Source organism: Juglans microcarpa x Juglans regia, chromosome 6D (genome assembly GCF_004785595.1).
Source record: "Juglans microcarpa x Juglans regia isolate MS1-56 chromosome 6D, Jm3101_v1.0, whole genome shotgun sequence".
Taxonomy (NCBI): Eukaryota; Viridiplantae; Streptophyta; class Magnoliopsida; order Fagales; family Juglandaceae; genus Juglans; species Juglans microcarpa x Juglans regia.
In genome coordinates, this window is record NC_054604.1 from 34009268 (window position 1) to 34029639 (window position 20372).

Sequence of the window (20372 nt, forward strand, 5' to 3'; positions counted from 1 at the left end):
AGGATTGCCAGCTCACACATAACCATCATAAGAAAAATCTAGATATGGGAAGTTTTTAGGTGACGCCATTTACAAGGAAAAGTAACATCGAAAACATTATTCAGACAACTTTACGCGCATGTATATAGGATGTACCTCGAAATACACCAGCTATTCAACATCTGTCTGTCTTTTGTTTTTTCTATTTATGTTTTATTTATTAGTTTTATTTTTGGCCTTTTCCCCCTTCCATACCACGCCAGACTTTGACAATACCCATTGGCCTATATAAAGTGTATAGATTATGGTATCCAAAGACTCACTTCCAAGTCAAGCTTGTTTGGTACCGTAAGAGATTCCATCCAATTCGAAAAGAGAGGAAAGCTGTTTCCCCTCTGGCCTAAATAACCTGTCAATTTGTTAACCAAAATCAGTGCATCTTGCTCCTTAAAAGGCATTGTTTTTTACTCCAAATAGAGAAGACACCACAGGAAAAAGAAAAGAAAAAACCCACATTTATTTGCCCACGGAAAAGATAAAGGAAAACCAACAGTCCGACACAACTACCACCTATGGCTTTCTCCTGTCTTTCCCCTCTTCCTCCCTCCCTCTTTCTTCTCCTCCTTCTCTACCAACCTTTCTTCTCCACAGCCAATCTCCACAAAACCAGTCTCCTCAGAGCAGAGTTTCTCTCCCACAGCACACCCATCAAGGATACCCCTCCGACTCGCTTCTTTGAAGTAACCAAGCCCATCGAACTCCCCAAATCCAAGCCTTGCTCTTACCTCGTCCTCCAACATGATTTTGGCTACACTTACGGCAAACCCCCGGTTCTTGCAAACTATACCCCTCCCTCACACTGCCCATCTGAAAAATTCTCCAAGATTGTCTTTGAATGGAATGCAACCTGTAAAGGCCGGCAATTCGACCGCATCTTCGGCGTTTGGCTCGGTGGGGTCGAGCTTCTTCGTAGCTGCACGGCAGAGCCGAGGGCTACTGGGATTGTTTGGAGTGTTGAGAAGGACATTACCAGGTATTATTCGCTGCTTATGAAGAATCAAACACTTGCTGTTTATCTTGGTAATCTGGTTGATAATACTTATACTGGGGTGTACCATGTGAATATAACCATTCGTTTTTATCCTGCTGAAAAGAAGTTCAATAGTTACGGGTCGAACTCCGATAGCTCTGTGTCCAAGTATCATTCCCCGGCCGATTTGATCTTGCCCTTTTCGCGAGACCTGCCGTTGAATGATGGGCTGTGGTTTGAGGTTGAGAATTCCACGGATATTGCGTTGAAGAAATTCAACATTCCTCGAAATGCTTATAGGGCTGTGTTGGAGGTCTATGTTTCATTTCATGAAAATGATGAATTTTGGTATTCGAATCCTCCGAACGAGTACATTGAGGCCAATAATCTTACTGGTACGCCTGGAAATGGACCTTTTAGGGAGGTTGTGGTTAGTCTTGATGGTGATGTTGTTGGTGCAATTTGGCCTTTTACTGTGATTTATACCGGAGGGATCAATCCTCTCTTGTGGAGACCCATTACTGGCATTGGATCGTTCAATCTCCCATCTTATAATATTGAAATCACGCCATTTTTAGGGAAGATATTGGATGGAGAGGTCCATGAGTTCGGATTTAGTGTATCAAATGCCTTGAATGTTTGGTACATAGATGCAAATTTGCATCTTTGGTTGGACAGCAAGAGCACAAAAGTAACAGGGGAGCTTTTAAAGCACAATAGCTTGCCTCTTGCTTTTTCCGTGGAATCTGATTTTAAGGGTTTAAATGGAACGTTTTTTACTAGTGTAAGCAGGTCCATATCATCAAGTGGATGGGTCAAGTCTTCCCATGGGACTTTCACAACCAACTGGATTCAAAACCTACGTTACAGTAATTCAATGGTGATGGGGAATAATGGGAATTTGCAGCTTGTGAATCAAACCACCCATTTCAATGACAGTGTCCATGCAAAGATGCCATCCTCTTCTGTTTACTCATCGGAATCGCACAAAAAATTTACCCTTTATTTATACTCCAACTACTTGGATCAAGGAAATGGAACTTCTTTTTCTCTTGCAAATATCACATTGGGATTTAATGAGAAGAAGTCTGAGGCTGTTGGCTCTGATTTATCAAAGAGCTCTCTCGAAAATGTGCAGAATGGGCAGGGCTATATTGCTGTAAAGAACAACTTGGTTGTCAGAGGATTGGGCAGTACACAACAAGTGTACAAATATGATGGCAGCAATTTCTGTTACTTCAGAAATGTGAGCAGCTCGAACTATACCATTCTGTACGATAAAGTGGGAAACATATGCAAAGGAAGAACAAAGTCTCATTTAAATTTTGGTTTAAGCAGCCGGCAGCCTTTCCACACACGAAGGCCTTTTCTAGCACCCAGTTTTCTTGATAACAGTAAAGGAGCTTAGATTGTTCATCTTGGTTGATTCTGCAATTTGCTCCATAAAATAACTCCTTTTATATGATATTCCTGGGAATTCCTGCTACCGGTACCACAAATGAAATGTAAGTGTATTGTAGTTTGTAATCATTAAGAAGACCGACTTGTGGATATTCTTGTGATTGGGTATTAAGTTATCTGCATTAAATCCCGGTTTTGTTTTCCAATAGATGGTGAACACCTTCTTTACTAATCTGACTTCAAATATTCTGGCAAATTTCCATCTGTGTATGATGAGGTACACTATTTTGATATTTTTTTCTTCGAAATTTGTTAATTAATGTCTAATTGTAGGCTGTCTATTCATTATATGAGCTCAAACCTAATAATTTTTTTATTTTTTACTTGAACTATGTCATTCTTTCCATTGATGAATTATATTATTCTTGCGACACAATTTTGCTTAATTATTTAAATGCTGTACTTATGATGCTCATTTCTTATATGAATTTTACTTATCAGAAAGATGCTCACATTTTATTGCTTGAGACTAGATAACTTGATAAAATTAAATAAACACTATTATTTTTTAGATAAATTTGTGAGAGAAATTTGCTAAACTACAAAACTCTGTCATGACATGAATAATATAAAAAAAACAGTTCTAAACTTCGGTTTGGCAAGTATATTGAGCAGTATACATGTAACTCAAAAGTGTTTTTCTTTTCACCATTGAACCACTGAACCAATGGAGAGGTTCCTGAATATGACTATACTTATGTAGGGTGCTCAAGGGGATACGCACGTATACTTGTTTCATATGAGATTTACCATATATAGCCAGTATGCTTTCAGAACTTCTATGTTCTTGTAATAGGCGAGTTGTTCAGGTAACAAAACCTTCTTATTCTGTTGATTTGTGCTTTGTGTTCATCAAATCTTAAACTCTCGCAGATGGATGCTCACTTTTATTGCACCACTTTTTAAGAGAAATACTCTAACCACAAATGGATTAATAATCCCACAAATTGATGTGACATGATGTGATTCGTTAGATTGTAAAGTTACTTTTATTATAAAGTAGATCTAATGGACTACATGAAGTCACGTCAGTTTGTGGGATTATTTTTGTGTAATCTCTTTGTAGTTGTAGCAGTACTCTTTTATTAAAAGGTGCAAAGATTACTTAATTTCTATTTACTAATTACGGTGAAACTAAGTAAATCTTGTTAGAAGTGTATAATTGTGCTATGCAAATTAGTCAAATGACTAATTTAGAAAATAGAAAGAATGTTTTCTGAATGCTTAGTTTACTCCTAGTGTCCGAATGGCTTATATTCCTACTGTTGTTAGAGTACAACCAGCGAGAAGTTTGCTTTACATGCTCATACGTCAGCTTGAAGCACCTACCTTGAGGAAACTAGAGTGACAAGAATAGTCATACGTGACTTGAAGAATGTGGTTCATTTTCATCCTTTAACTGATTCCTGGTCTCGTTTAGATCCTTTGATTCTGTGTTGAAAGAGTCTAGAGACTAGATTGTTGTCAACCTCACTCCATGATGGTTATATCTTACTATGCCAATACACCCTGCAGTCACAAAATATGGAGCTAATTCTGAAAGGCCAACTGAAGGAGCTACATCCTCTTGTGGGTACTTGGCAGTTGAAGATTATTGTTCTGATCTGAAACAAACTGTACTGTCATTTGATGGGAGAAAACTGGTAATTGAGTTTGTAAGCAGTTTCCAGACAACATCTTACCTTTAGTACAGCTATTAATGCTAACCAAGTGACACACTGGAGCCATGGGTCATCAAAGAGGTAGAATCCCCCCTCCTCCCCTCCCCTTCACTATGCAAGGCCAATGAACTCCTTGCTTCAATCCATTCTTTCACTTTTAGGCAAGGGCTGATAGTAGCTGTGGTAGTAATGTCACGGAGCCCCGCGACCAACCCGAGGAATCGTTCTGGAAAGTCATCTAGGGACATTAAACGTAATTCTAGAAAAGCGTTGCCAAAAAAAAAAAAGAGAAAATCCCGAGTCTTGGCAGTTCGAGTGAGAGTTTATTAGCCTAGTTGTTTATTTTTATGAATGGGATCAAGTAATTCCCCATTTCTTTCAATATATTCTTGAGCCATATTTACCTTTCTTCCTGTAGAATTCGCATCTCAATCCTATGCAGGTTTGGATGAGAATGTGAGTGCATGATGCTCAATATCTGAAAACTGATACCGATGCAGTCTGGTATATAAAATTTTGGTTCTGGACTCAGTTTCATTTGCACTACACAACTGATAATGAGGATGGCAATGCAGAGAAATTAGAGAATGGACTTTATTAACAGTACAAGAATATGTATCGTATTCTCTACTATATTATGGAGTGCAAGTTTGCATTATTATTTTCTGGGAATTGTTCGAAGTTTCAAAGTTCTGACCTTTGCTTCTGAAGTCCAAGAATAATCACTCTCTCTGCGTTGATCCAATTCTATTCAACTTCATCAACCCATTTCACAAAAAATATACTTTCGTTTGTTGGACTCAAAATTAGCATAAGGTCGAGGGTCCAAATTATCAGTATAAATGACCCAAGTTTTTATTCTTCTAAGAAACATCCTCCAATTTAGTTCAAAAGTTTGTCCCATCTTCATTAAATATGTAAGAAGCATATGTTATTATTTCATAGCTTCAATGAACAGATCTGTAACTAAATTTATTCAAGGAATTAACAACAATTTATAATCTAAATTATTAAAAAAATGTAATTTTTTAAATATGAGAAACGCTTTAATCATAAAGAGATCCTATAAAAGTAAATTAACAAATTATCGTGACTTAATGTTGTGTAAAATTATAAAATTATTTTTATTGTAAAATAGATTTAACGTATTATATGAAATAATGTGAATTTATAGGTTTTATAAAATCTCTTCGTGGCTCTAGTATTTTTATAAATATATTTTACTCATTGAGATTGAGAAAGTTTTTAAAGCCCAAGTTGAAAGAAAATCCTGTCCAATTGCTTCCATTTAGATATAAAAACAATCTCAAACAATCTTATCATTATAATTTTTTTAAATTTTCATACAAAATTTAATAAATAATTTAATTTTTTCAAATTTTAAAATTTTAAAATAATAATAATATTAAAAAATAATATTTTATTCAACTCATCTCATCTTATTGTTAAAAAATCGTGAGATGAGACGAGAACAAAATATGGTAAGGCATAGGGAACATCAATCTGATTTTCTTTATTAATAAATATCAGAATGATCAAATCTACCATAATAGGATCTTAAATTTTTTCAATGTTTTTTTCGATTTTGGGGATAAATAACTCTGGAGTCAGGACCTCAATTTTAGAGATGAGGAGTTATGCGAATCAGGTAACAAGCCTTCGGCTGGGTTTCACTCGTTTGATGGGCGTGTGGGTCTATTCTTGATTTATTTCTATCCTCCATATTCTGATCACTATAAATACACGCAGTTGACACAGTGTTGACAGAGATAAGAAAACCTCTCTCACTCTCGTCCGAAAGATTCTCAGAAATGGGCTTCTCTTCCCCAACCTGGTCATCTCTCTCTCTCTCTCTCTCTCTCTGTGTTGTTAATTTTTTCTCGTTTTGGAATTCTGAATTTCCTTTTCGGTGTACATGCAGTGTGGTCTGCTGTTCTCTGGGATGGAAATCTTCAAGCTTGTTCGTTCACTTGGGGTTAAACTCTAGCTCTCCCAGTGGAGTTCTCTTTTCTCCCAGAAGAAAATGCCCAACTAAAAAGTTCCGTGTAGCATGCTCTTCTTCTCCTGGTTTGTTCGCTTTTCCTCTGATATATACGTATATGTTCTTAAAACCATGTGTCTCTGTCTGAGAATGGGTTTCTTTTTTCTTTTTTTTGGTGAAATTGGTGCATGCATTATAGTTGGCAATGGGTTTTATTGAACGCATAGAAATTCAATCGGTAACAATTCTCATAAACAATATCAATTTATGCTTTTCACTACTTGTTTGGAAGTTAGAGTTGTGTTATCCTTTCCCCCGCCCCCTTTTATTTACTCTAGTATATAGAAAGAACTATGTCTATTATGTGTGAGGACTTTTGTGCTTTGGAATTTCAAAATTCTGCCATATAGAAATTTAAAAATTAAAAAGGACAGGCAAAAGTTAGAATAATTTATGAAATGATTTTCGACAAATGGAATTATCCTTAGTCATTTTTGTTTTTGGTATAGGCAAGAGAAACCAATTTCCTTGATAATCTCCTGGATTAAAGAGCACTAGAAATGTATGTCTTTGTAAATTATTAAGAAAGAGAAATGGGAGATGGGAAATAGGAGAGGGCATTTAAAAATGCCTTCTGTTTCCTCTTTTTTATAAGAAGAATTTTTTAATCCACATAATTAGGCAAAGCCCAAGTATACATGAAGTATACAAGAGAAAAACCTAATTACAAGCTATTGCTGTGAAAAGCAGCATAAAAGTCATTAAAGCTAGTCCCATTCAATACAATGGCAGAAGCCCAAGATAACAAAATATGGAAGAAAAAATCTCTAAACCCTCCCATCAAATGTACCCTATTATCAAAACAGCGACCATTACTCTCATTCCAAGTACACCACATTAGGCATAATGACACCATCTTCCAAACAACGGCGATTTGACGATTTTCCCGGATTCCTCTCCAACATGAAAATAAATCTACCACCCTTCTAGGCATTACCCAAGCAATATTAAGACTAGTGAAGATTTCATCCCATAAAGCATTAGCCACGTCACAATGAAGAAAAAGGTGGTCCACCGATTCTCCATTTCTTTTACACATAAAACACCAATCTGTTATGATGATGCCGCGCTTTCTCAGCTTGTCAATAGTCAGAATTTTCCCATGGGAGGCCAGCCAACCAAAGAAAGCAACCTTTAGAGGTACTTTGCTTCTCCAAATGCTCTTCCAAGGGAAATCAATAGAAGAATGGGATGACATTACCTTATAAAAGGATCTGACTGAAAAGTTCTTATTTCCCGAGTGAATCCAAAGCAACCTATCCTCCCCTACAGCCTTTAAACTTAGTGCATATAACACTATAAAATTCAGTAATGTCCCCCACTTCCCAATCCTGAAGTGCTATTTAATAATGTTACCAAGTGACTGGTGTGGAAATTAAATCTGTGCTTTTTACATATTGAAGTGTTAGAAAAAATTGTAGTGGAAATGGAGTTATATTATTGTTTTGAGTGAGGCTAGGAGCCGGACGTGGTGAATTGAGGAGATTTACACACTCCAATAGCACTTTGACACATCTGTATTTCAAAGGAGAAAAATATAACTGCCCTCACGTAAGTAAAGCCCATACAATCCCTCACCCCCTGTCATTCTCTCTCATTCTCCCCCTCTCTCTGATGCCAAACATCTGCTCTGCTCTCTCTCTCTCCTCAAACCAGCCGAAGCTCACTTTCTCTTACCCCTCAATCTCTCTCCCGCAAGCCATCCCCCATATCATCCCGAGATTCACAAAGCTTGTACACAATCAGATTCAACACTAAATATTGACTCACCAATTTGTCAGATGTTACAGGAAAAAGCATTATACGGATGAGGATATGGACATTCAGTAATTCTATCCAGCAGAGAGCCAGCCAAATTCAGTTCTGGCACTCAGCTGCATGGCTAGAGTTTAGTCATGTGGCTTCAAATTTCTCTGCTGCAATTCTTTTAACAGCAAAAGCACGGCAAAAGTAAGGAAAAAATATCTCATATATAAGAGAAGGCCTAACAGGACACAAAAGATTTTAGTACGTTTCTAGAAAACGAGTTCTTAACATCAGCGTATAAATCAAACATCAGCGTATAGACCAAATGCAAGTTTCCTTTTTCTGCAAACATCAGCATATAGATAAAGTGATCTTCAGCAGATCGACTGAGGGGCTTGAGAGTTTCGGATGCGATGGGCGATGACTTGCAAGGAGAGAGACTGAGGGGTGAGAGAAAGTGAGCTTCAGCCAGCTTGAGGAGTCTCATAATTTTATGGGCTCTACTTGCACGAGGGTGGTTCTATTTTCCTCCTCTTGAAATACAGACGTGTCAACATATTATTGGAGGGTGTAAATCTCCTATATTCACCAGGTCCAGTTTGAAGTTAAACTCCATTGTTTTATAGCTGCTACATGTCTCAATCACACATTATGTTGTGTTTGGAGTTTTATGAATCTCTGAAACTTTGTCAGTGGTTAATAAATATTTGTTGCATCAGTGTAGATTTCTTAAGTTTTATTGGCATAGCATGTGGCTGGAATGGAACCTGGAAATTATGTCATGCTCAGAACCTTGGCTTCTCTTCACACCAGACACCATTATCTGTTATGCTATCAAGGAGCCCCTAACAAATGCTTTATTCCCCTTGGATTAGTTGGGACTTTGTTCTTGGACACCCGGTGTCAATAAAAAAAAACAAATGCTTTATCGTAAAACAACGAACTCTGTTCTTACAGTGTCTGACTGGGGATTCATGATTACTTTACCTGTTGCGTTCATGCTTAGGCTGACTATACATGCGGGGACAACCATCACATCTTACTTATATTTCCAGATCCGCTCTTGGTTAAGGCTGCAAGAGGAGATCCTGTAAGTCGGCCTCCAGCATGGATGATGCGCCAGGCTGGAAGGTATATGGCTGTTTATAGAAAGCTTGCAGAGAGGTATCCATCCTTCAGAGAGAGGTCAGAGACAACTGATCTCATTGTTAAAATATCTTTGCAGCCTTGGGAAGCGTTCCGTCCTGATGGAGTTATTATTTTCTCTGACATACTGACCCCTCTACCTGCCTTTGGTGTCCCATTTGACATAGAAGAAATAAGGGGTCCTGTTATCCAGTCACCGATTCGTTCTGAAGAGGCACTGAAGGCTTTGCATCCTATTGACTTGGAGAAACTTCATTTTGTTGGAGAATCCCTTAGGATATTACGACGGGAGGTAACTTCTAGATTCATAACATGTCTCTAAAGAATGCCAACTTTTCTGTTTAAAAGTGGTTTTAAATGACACAAATTTGTACTATTTATTACTAGTCTTGCTTCTCTTAAACTATTTATTTATTCTTTTATGTAGGTTGGTGGACACGCAGCTGTTTTAGGTTTTGTAGGAGCACCTTGGACAATAGCTACTTATATAGTGGAAGGGGTACAACACGCACATATACAACCATAAAAACCATGTGCCACACTGCCCCACATGTATTGAGGTCTCTTCTTTCTCATCTGACACGGGCAATATCAGACTACATTATTTTCCAAGTAGAGTCTGGGGCACATTGCATACAAATTTTTGACTCATGGGGTGGACAACTACCACCTTATATGTGGGAACGCTGGTCAAGGCCTTATATTGAAGAGGTGAGTTGGAATGGCTTTAGTTTCACTGTTGTAGTTATGGATGGAAGTAATTGTGTTAATCTGGGTACTGCAAATTTTTTTTACACGACTCCATAATACCATTTTTTTAGAAAGTAAACTTTAATCCACTAATTAACTGGAAACAGAGCTTTTCTGCCACCCCCACCCCTGTTTATGAATATTGTAGAGCCCAATGCATAACATATGAAAAGTGAATCATTGACCCAGAACATTATTTCTTCCTATCTATATTACTTTTCGTATTGCTGAAATAGTGTTGTATATATTACATTAGACACTTTTATCCTTCTTTATACTTGACAAAATTGCAGTATTCCTAATGCTTTATACTTCTCATAATTACTTCTTTGCCCTTTCCATCCATTGGTTTTCTGAAAGTGCAGATTGTAAGTGAAGTAAAGAATAAATGTCCTCAAACACCACTTGTTCTTTACATTAACGGAAACGGTGGCCTTCTTGAGCGCCTTAAAGGAACTGGTGTTGATGTAATTGGGCTTGACTGGACAGTGGATATGGAAGATGGAAGGAAACGATTGGGTAGGGAGATCAGTGTACAGGGCAATGTCGACCCTGCTTGCTTATTTTCTCCTCTTCCTGCTCTGACAGAAGAAATTCAAAGGTTTGCTGGAGAACTTTCTTATCAAATTTGTTTAATTTGTAACTCCTTGTGGACTGCTCTTGACTTTGACCCATCTTTGACCTTTAAGTATGTTCTCACCCCAGGCTTTTTCATGTTGTCGTTTATAAATTTTATATAGATTTGACCTCTCCACTCATTCAAGAAATAAGAGGCGGATAGCCAATATATAGTCATGCCAATTGGTGGGGGATGGAATTGTTATCCCACAGGGTAGATAAATATTTTATGAAAAAAGTTTGCATAAACGAAAAATTCTGAATGCCACTTTCCTGACTCTGCTGGCATGGATTGGTGGACTATTTTATTGTTGCAGTCAAAATGACTAGTGTAACAGGGACAACATGATTGGCGGACTTTTTTTTTTAATCATAATTGCGATTTGTGTGGCTTTGCAACTTTAAAAAAATGAAGCATGCTTGCATTACTTGTATGATGAGATTTTCAAGATGTTTGGCTGGGCTGTCATAAACTGATGGCCGAGATAGGAGTGTGAATTCATGTAGATAATTCTGGGTTGTCTGATTAATGGTGCACTTTTTGTTATTGTTGAAATTAAATTTAGAAGTGATTTTCAAACTTTTATGGTTCAACCCTGAAAACTTTTTTTTTCAGGGTTGTGACTCGTGCAGGTCAAAGGGGACACATTCTTAATTTAGGACATGGTGTTCTTGTGGGGACGCCCGAGGAAGCCGTTGCGCATTTTTTTGAGGTTGCAAGAAGCTTGAACTTCGATACTCTTTCTCGAGATCAGGAAGTGGAGGATACCAAATTGGTAGTCTGAGGATAGTAGTAATTAAGAACAGGCCAACTATTTTGTTTTATCAATTGGATTTTTGAGGATCACAGCTTGTTCTTGCCGAATGCATGCATGCTTAATCTCAGTTTAGCTTGGTAGATGAGAGCTTGCCTCCATTCTGTACATTCTTGCGGAGCTAATTAGTTAGAGTTTGTTGTTGTATCTGTTATGTATGATTCTTGGGTTGATTTAATAAATCTCTATTTCCTTTTTCATCTGTTACCTTTGCGTTTACTCTTTTTTCTATTTTTATTTTTGGTTTCTAATCAAACTGTCAACCCAATATTGTTCGAAACAAAACGACGGAAGTGTCTAAGCAAACATCAACCAATATTGGTTGAAACATTACAGTCCACCATTCTTCTCGCCTGTCTAAATCTTACAAGCAATTTTGTAAAATGTCATACTTTTAATACCATCAATACACAGTTCAGACCAGAAATAGTTCGTGCTAGTTTTTATATCCATTTTCTGGTCAGAATATTCTCAAGACTGCTGTAATGCTTTCGTTAGATTCTTGAGTGCCTTCTCGAATGAGATAAACCCCATGAACCAGAATTCATGGCCATCCCTTGTGGCTATCTGAATGTACTTCTCTGAAGGGTTCAAGGTGTTAGCAGAAGGATTGACAGCTGCCAACTGATCAAGCTGCACAACAATCTAGATGTAGACCCAAAACATTAAAAGTTGACGTTAATATATTTGGACGAGGACTCAAATGAGACTGCATCATCATTGAGTGAAAAAAAAAAGACCGTTATGTTCACAAAAAAATTATATAAATAATTTTACAAACTGATGTGATTTTATCTGATCCATTAAATTTATTTTATAATAAAAATAATTTTATAATCTGACGAATCACATCAAATTATGTCAGTTTATAAACTTATTTTTATATAATCATTTTGTGCCTAGAATATTTCTAAAAAAGAAATTACCTTGTAGTACATCCTCTCCGACTGCCCTGTGGATGAATAATAAGATATAGCCAAATCACTGCAAAAGGCAACCCTTTTATTGGATAAGTAGAGTGTCCCAATCAAAGGTCCAGTGGAAGTTGATAAATAGCAGGCATATGACTTTAAGAGCTTCTCTCCTGCCAATACATTAAATGCTTTCTGGAACATATGGTCATGGCCATCGGCAAGTAACCTTGTCCCCTGAGCAAGCCTTGCCATTGCTGCATCCGTGAGACTAGGACTAGTTCGGACTGTGCATGGTAAAAGTACTAAATTACTTGTCTGACTCAAAATGTGTTGACAAATGTTAGGCCTGTAAAGAAAATTATATATATATATATATATATATATATATATATATATATATAAAGAAGTTTACAAGATGTGATTGACATACCACATGAAACTACGGTTTGTATTTCTCTATACATGTAAACCAAACATTTCTCAATGCTTATATAATTGAGATAATATGTAGAAGTAAAGGATAAAAGTGAAGAATGCAATATCGATCCTCAGATCTATTTTCAGCTAATTATTACTGCAGTTCAATTATTCTAGAATTGGAAAGTAAAAACTTCAATGGCAGCTCTAGCAATTTATTTATACAAAGCATCAATTTCAAATCTTGAGGTGATCAGTGTGGTGATGATGCATTCATATCACTCACTGCTGGGAATTTGTACAAAGCATTAATTTGTATATATTATACTTTCATTTCATCCCAGTACCGAGATGATTTTGTTTATCAGCCATAAGACGGGTTCTGATGCTTCATTGAAATTTATTTATTTATCCATCAATGGTGATTCAAGACGGCACGAGCTGCTCTCAAAAACACCAAAAAGGCTTTAAAACAGACAAAGACAAAGGCAATTACCCAGTTCATACATATATCACTCATGAATAGCTTGATAGACGGATAGACAGAGAAAGATGACAAATAGGCAACTGCATGGGCTAGAAGACGAACTTTCTTCTCTATGATTTCTCGAAATAGGCAAAAAAACCCAGCTATAGGTCACAAAAAAAAACAATAAAAACGAAATTAAATTTATAGATGAAAACTCACGGTGATGCCAGAAGTTGCCGGCCATGGCCTCTGCTCTTTTAGTGACATCGTCGACCCTCTTTCCATACCTATTCAACGTGTCAAGTATCGTATCCGTCGGACCTGCAGCAGCACCAAGGACCAATATATAAATAAATATATATATCGTTTAATTATTAGTTACGAATAAAAAACCAAGAAAGTCTAAAATCATGATCTATATAGATATGCAAAAATATGAGTACGGCTGTAATAAAACTATATATATATATATATATATTCAGTACTGCACTACTCACGCCTGAAGCCAGATGCAGACGATGTTGCCGGCACAGGGGAGATGTTGATATAAGGGTTAGGTTGGGGGTGGCTGCTGATAGGGGTGGAGTACTCTGTTCTTATAATGGGGACCCGTGTATCGTTATTCATTTTGCTGTTGTTCTAGATCTTCTTTCTTTCTCCTCCTCCTCCTCCTTTCTGATTCTTTGGGTTAATATGGTGTTTTTTGGTGGTCTACATGAGAGAAGAATCTGCGTCTAGTTTACGTACGTGAAAACTGATCAGAAGAGAATCCAAGTGAAGGTCCGTGTTTATCTCTGAGAGACCAGAATATTGATGCTGATGATCAGGGAAGCTGATCCGAAGAACAGAACCACATCATGAAATGCCAGCGCGATCTTTCGGCAAAAGCCAAAAAGCAGACTCGTCGGTGGAAGATTTAGATCGATCATAGCGATTCCAAAAAAATGAATATGTTCTCTAGCTAAGTAGATCACTTTTCAACTAGGACATCGTTCTCCATTCCAAAAGAGAATAGATTAATAATAAAAAAAAAAAAAAGAAAAAGAGGTTGAATTCTAGCTGGTCATAGATCATAATTAAGGATCAACAAGTATACGATCAGTACATAAAAAAAAAAAAAAAAGGCTCAAATTAAGCTTCTTAATGCGGCTTAGTTAATCCATTTTTACATCATTATAATTATTAAAAAAATTCTATTTCACTATCCTCTTAATTATCATCCTTCCATAATCATCATTTTATTTGGCATCTAATTATAATTAGATGATAAATAATAAATAATAAATAATTTTGCAATCATTTAATGTCACATTAGATAATGATGGCAAAAAAAAAAAAAAAAAAAAGTGTATAACATTTCTCTCTTTTTAATTTAGCACTTCTGAGGCTTTGCTTTTGACAAAAGTACTAGGTATTGTGCTGATAAGGATCCAAAAATATACTAGAGCTTTTGGATAATGAGAGTTTGAGAAGTCGGGCTCTCTAAAGTTTAATCACTAAGAATTAATTAGAGAAATGCTTTAGCTATAAAATGATTACACAAAAGTAATCTCACAAACTGATGTATCTTGATGTAGTCTATTAGATTGTAAAATTATTTTTATTGTAATACAGATCTGACGGTTCAAATGGAGTCACGTAAATTTGTGAGATTACTTTTGTATAATCACTTTGTGGTTGTAGCACTCGTCAAGAATTAATTAAGACAAGATGATGACCGGGAATGGATTTTATTTCAGTTTTATTTATTTTTTAATAAAGACAATTTCTAACAAGTTTGGGGCGCACATGATGGGCGGCATTCCCTCCTTGGTTTGCATGCATCATGTTATGGTCAGACGTTACACCTTGGTCATCATGTTATATAATTGGTCACCAAAAGAAAAATCGCATATAATTATAAAGAAATCGATCTCTGGATCATCTCTCAAATGTGTTTTTCTCTTAGCTAGGGTGAGGATTATAGAGGGTAGAGTCGTAATTGACACCTTAATTTGTAGCATACTTCACCACCACCTCGATCGTCAAGATCATCATGATCATGAATTAATAATAAGTACGTACGTGTAAATAAGCTCGATCGATCGTAAAGCAAGTATGATTACTTACGATATATCCAAATTATCAGTAGTAGTACTTGAGGCAATTATATCATTTTTGTTGTGCGCGCTCATGTACTGTTTATGGCCTTCCAACATTAATTAAAGAATTATAAGAGCTTAATTAGATTATCTAATATGTTGTATGCAGGACCTAAATGTTATAATATGGTTGGAAATTAAAGCTTTGAGAGATCATTTTACAAACCCATTCAATATATTGCATTTGATTAATTTGGAGCTGATCGATCGATCATATATAGTATATATATGGATTAAAATATATACATACATACATATATATATAATCTTATTTCAAACAAGAAACTAAATAATTTGCCGGCTGGTAGCTAATTAATTTCCACCAATCTTAATTCCTTGTTGTGCAATTCAATCAATATATACTCTCAATTACAGAAGGAATTGTACAAAGATATATATATATATATATATATATAAAAGATATATGTATTTCTCTGTGTAATTTAGAAAGAGTTTGGAAACTAATTGATCGGTTATATATGTATGTATCTCATAATAAATGAAATGATTCACGATTATATATATAGGCTAATTAATTAATTAATTAATTACATGGGTTACTAGTACTTGTGCATTAGTAGTTCCAATGATTTTTCTCAATTAATGGTTTTGTTTTGTTTTTTTGTTTTTAATTTGCAGATCCATCTTGGCCGGGTTCTTGATCGAGCGAGCTGGGATCATAAGGATTAAATTAACAACATTTTTGTACGAAATGTGAGATTGGTCATGTTAATATGCATGTATATATAGCGCGCATGACATGTGTGCCATATATGCAAGTTAATAATATATTGATTATTTACTAACTAAAACAATATGCAATATTAAATAAGTAGCTAGGGTTTAATTAGGAAATGATGAAGCATATTATATTAGATTTTCCAACGTCCCGCAGCCATGGCGCCCCAAAAAGCGGCCAGCCAGCGCGCTGATGCAATTATATTTATATATAGGGTTAGGCAATGATCAGGAAAAATCTAAGGCGCAGCTAAGGTATGATAATGGGAGTAATGTTCACTGCTTTAAATTAAACGTCGGCTAATTTATTCTCAAAAACCCTAGGGAAAGTTTTATAGATACAGATCAGCGGAAGAAGATGATATATATAGATCATCATGATCCGGCCTTGACCTAGCTAATATGAGAAAACCTTGGAACCAGTTCGTCCATCCACTCCCAATTTATAGCCCACCAATAATTAAGTGACACGTAGCACAATCATGTGGATGCACAACAACAGATTCCCACCAGAGAAGAACATACGAGAGAAAGAGAGAGACGGAAACTGCTCCAACCTTTTAATTCCTTCTCTCAAACTTCTCTCTCTACATTCAAAGATTCTCAAATCTCTCATCCTATGTCCGTTCGTGCTAAATTTTTCTCAAAATATCATCTTTTTGTTTCCGTTTCTACCTTCAATTTCTCTCAAATTCTCACACATTCATCTTCCAACTTCTTGATTTTAGGGAAAGCCAGAGAGAGCGACCTGCAGATCTGAGTTGAGCATTTTTATGGCTTCATGTGCGTGAAATTTGTGGTGTGTGGGAATCCTTTGGTGTGGTTTTCATAGGGTGCTCACCACTGCGTTTTTTTTTTTTTTTTGGGTATGAAAAAATAGAAGAGAGGAAGCTTGCGGTGGGGTTGCTGGTTTCCCATGGGCTATAGGTAGCGGTGGCGTTGTGGCGGAGGAAGCTTGAGGGATTGTCGTGCATGGGAAGAAATTGTGCTCTGTTTTTTAAGAGCAAAAACAAAGGTTTGTTGGGTGGTTGGGACACGGCGTCTGGGCTATTTTCATCTCATGGTGCAGTGATTTTTTTTTTTTTTATATGTGGCAAAGGGTGGTGGCACATGGTCGGGCTTTGGGCTACTATGATATTGGTTATTGTTGGGTGGGTTAACGGAGGCTAAACGTAGTGCACTAGTCTTTCTCTCTATGTATGTGTGCGCACGCGCAATGGCTTCCAGATTTGAGATTGATGTGGTGGGGCTATTGTGCGTTCTATCATGGAGGATGAAACTCACAGCGTGGAGGATGGCAACAGAGAAGTAGATATTGAGGGTGGTGGAACTGATATTGCTATATTTCTTTTCTATTTTGGGAGTTATACTGTGTGAATGAGCTGTCTATTGTTGGTAATTTGGTGAAATTTTTGACGTGGAAACAGATGAAAGGGTGGCTATTATATGTACATAATTGGTCGAACCACTTAAAAGTGGAACTCAGCTAATATATATATATATATATATATGAATAAATATAGATAGAAGTCACTATAGGGAGTAACTATTTTGCACACATGATATGGTATCATCTAGACCACACATTTCCCAAGTCTAAAATAAAAAAGTAGAGAATTAAAAACAGCCATGTAATGAGTGTAAAGTGTGCACTGCTACAGTGATTTCTCTCTAACATTAGTCTATATATATATATAAGAACTTCGATAGCAAGGATCCGCCCATCTTTTATATAAATATATATATACACCGTAGCACTGCTAATAGCTAGTAGCTAGCTACCCCATATATATAATACTGCACATGGTTTCAATTAATTAACCCATCCTTAATTAATATATGCATATATATATATATATATATCATGTACGTACGTGATATATTAATTAACCCATCCTTAATTAATATATATATATACACACACACACACACGTGATTTCAACGACGTTTCTCATGATTAACCAGCTTCGCTATCTAAATTGCTCTGATAATCTCCAGCATTACTTGCAGACCTAATTCCTATTTCTTGAATGGAGTGTGTCATGCAGTGTGCGCATGTGTGTGTATAGTTGCCTAGCTACACGGTCGATCCCATGATATGCCAAACGTTCTACAAATATTCTTTCCATTTCCATTCACGATCCTTAGGATTATTAATGATCTAATAAAAAAAAAAAATTGTTTTAAAGAAAAAAACAACCCAGTCCTTATTTTGAGTACTTCTGTTTTGCAGTAAACAAGCCGATTTCAGACTTGCAAATATACCAGTACCGGAGAATATTAAATAATCCTATCGAGTTGGACGATCCTGCATGTAAACTCGTCCCCTAGCTGGCCTGGCTATACATACGTACATACATACATATACATATAAATATATATATATATATATATATATCTGATTAATTGGTATAGCCTTGATCAGATGAAAAGAACCAATTATAAAATATCTAAATCAGTGACCTTTATTCCCTTAAATATGAGTGGTCAAATTAATGGTTCTTATTTGCCCCAAGACTCTGATCATGATCTCTCTCTTCTGATCACATGTTTCTCCATTTGCCTCCATTAATTCACCCGTTCCAAGGCGCTAGCTTTACCTCTATTGATCACTCGTTTCAAACTCGATCTGTGTGGATGTACATGTACATGATGACCCTCTGGACTTAGCTAGGGCTCCACCAAACAACTTATTTTTCAGTAGTTCTCTCCCTATATAGCTAGCTCTCTCTGTCTCTCTCTCTCTCTCACCTAACTATTATTTCTAGTGTTCATGAAGACAAGCTAAATTAACTGCATGCAGTGATCATTAAATACTTGACTCGATTCCATGTACATGTACTGATCAGTATAAATATATATATATATATATATATATATATTATAGTAATGGAAAACTATATATGCACAAAGGCACTTACAGGAATACACAGCTAACCAGACAGACATGGGTTATACTATATACTAGTGCGACACATGAACACATACAAAACCAAGTTGGGGATCGAACGACACCAAATTATTCAGATAAGTCCTCCTACCAGATGCAAAGAAACAAAGCAATAGGTCTAATATTGTCTGAAAACCTTCAAGATTGATGATAATCCTATGCTAGAAAATATATATACGAATAGTTCCAATGGATTTCAATGGGAGGAAAGCCCCGGAAGAAAATATTGTTGCTGCATGGTGATAATTACTTAACAGCTAACTTTATGCCAAGGAGATCAACTAAGAGAAAGAATATGGTGTTGATGAATAAATATCCCACATTGTCTGTGGAGAAAGTCTTGTGCGTGTTTATAAGGAATGAACAATCCTCTCTTGTAGAATCGATTTTATGAAATGAGTTAGGCCCATGAATTTCTTCATATGTAGCAAAATGGTATTTATTCAATTGCTCGCTCTTGTAAAGTGGGAGTACTACTACAATCGAGAAGAAGAATTAGAATCTCATAGGAACAATTAAAAGGAGGAGCTATATATTGTCGTCTAATTTGAGAGATTGCAATATTTATATTTTGAATTAAGGACAATAAATAGAACTCATTATTTATAAATTACTTGCAATTTTTTATTTTAAGTTTTGTTAAAGATTATGTGTTGGCCACCATGCATGATATATATATGCCGGTGGCCGAACATCACTATTTCCCGGGTATTATAAGGATTCTTTAGTATATATAGGATCATGATGACCAAACCACTATATTTTTGTTGGAATGCTAAGTATTTACATATGTATATGTACATGATGAGGGGGTAGTGCTATTTCAATGATCATAATGGTAATTAGATCTTAATTAATCCATGGTGTACATTAAAAGATACAGGCCATTTAGGGTGTATATTGATTTTTTTATAATCTAGGGTATCAAAAACTTGCATAATTTTCATGTGAAAAGTGTATATATATAGTTCTCCCAATCTATCTGTTATATGTGTAATATTCCCTAACCTCAAGCACCCACCTTTTCCTCTCTAATTGTACCCCTTTTTGTATTTCAAATTTCTCCTTATCGATCTTATAGCTTTGAGTTTAATTTCTATCATATATTGGTCATGATGATTACTCTACATTATTTTTCTTCTTCTCTTCAGCTAGCTAGCCATGGTAGAGCTAATTTACAAGTTTCTACAAGATCCTCTTGCTAGCTAGTTGGACATTACATGCACGTGTATCTAAATCTTATGCATGACTTCATCTAGTTTTGCATCTAATTGCAAGAACTAGTACTAGTACTCATGCTTCTATTTTGTATCTCCATATATATCTAGTTAAAAGTTTTTCAGAGTTAATTAGTTATCTTTTATGTGTTGTATTGCTTAGTTTGTTATTGAAAATTTCATTTTTATTGGGTGGTAATTAAGGATGCTGGAGAGGGGGGTACTGGAAAAGGAGGCCGCATACCTATTCTTTATTTGGTTTTGGACAAAGATGATCAA

General features: G+C 36.1%; 3 protein-coding genes across 7 annotated transcripts; 2 read left to right on the forward strand and 1 right to left on the reverse strand.

Moving 5' to 3' along the window:
- The first annotated feature begins 9 nt into the window (after nt 1–9).
- On the forward strand, nt 10–4816 carry LOC121234696 (peptide-N4-(N-acetyl-beta-glucosaminyl)asparagine amidase A). 5 transcript variants are annotated; one of them, XM_041130750.1, is made up of 3 exons: nt 10–2687; nt 3174–3279; nt 3743–4816. In XM_041130750.1, exon 1 carries the CDS (start codon nt 552–554, stop codon nt 2415–2417), a length of 1866 nt encoding a protein of 621 aa, XP_040986684.1. In that variant the 5' UTR covers nt 10–551; the 3' UTR covers nt 2418–2687; nt 3174–3279; nt 3743–4816. The 5 variants fall into 5 exon arrangements, with proteins under 5 accessions (XP_040986684.1, XP_040986685.1, XP_040986686.1 ...); XM_041130751.1 differs by having other exon boundaries at nt 3986–4816; XM_041130752.1 differs by having other exon boundaries at nt 10–2514.
- Nucleotides 4817–5808: 992 nt separating this feature from the next.
- Nucleotides 5809–11445, forward strand: LOC121234700 (uroporphyrinogen decarboxylase 1, chloroplastic). The gene is given in 7 exon segments (XM_041130757.1): nt 5809–5965; nt 6053–6198; nt 8974–9356; nt 9492–9558; nt 9561–9775; nt 10180–10415; nt 11049–11445. Coding segments are annotated over 7 exon segments (1239 nt in total). The 5' UTR covers nt 5809–5942; the 3' UTR covers nt 11218–11445.
- Nucleotides 11446–11541: 96 nt separating this feature from the next.
- Nucleotides 11542–14082, reverse strand: LOC121234702 (GEM-like protein 1). The gene is made up of 4 exons (XM_041130761.1): nt 13545–14082; nt 13267–13368; nt 12174–12445; nt 11542–11892 (listed from the first exon to the last, which is right to left on the reverse strand). The coding sequence occupies exons 1-4, from the start codon at nt 13672–13674 to the stop codon at nt 11719–11721; spliced, it is 678 nt and encodes a 225-aa protein (XP_040986695.1). The 5' UTR covers nt 13675–14082; the 3' UTR covers nt 11542–11718.
- Between the last annotated feature and the right edge of the window lie 6290 nt (nt 14083–20372).

Coding starts and splice junctions, on each gene's coding strand:
- LOC121234696 (XM_041130748.1), top strand. CDS start 552: ATGGCTTTCTCCTGTCTTTCCCCTCTTCCTCCCTCCCTCTTTCTTCTC.
- LOC121234702 (XM_041130761.1), bottom strand. CDS start 13,674: ATGAATAACGATACACGGGTCCCCATTATAAGAACAGAGTACTCCACC. Junction 12,446..13,266: donor CGGCAACTTCTGGCATCACC/GTGAGTTTTCAT, acceptor TACCATGCACAG/TCCGAACTAGTCCTAGTCTC. Junction 11,893..12,173: donor CGGAGAGGATGTACTACAAG/GTAATTTCTTTT, acceptor GTCTACATCTAG/ATTGTTGTGCAGCTTGATCA.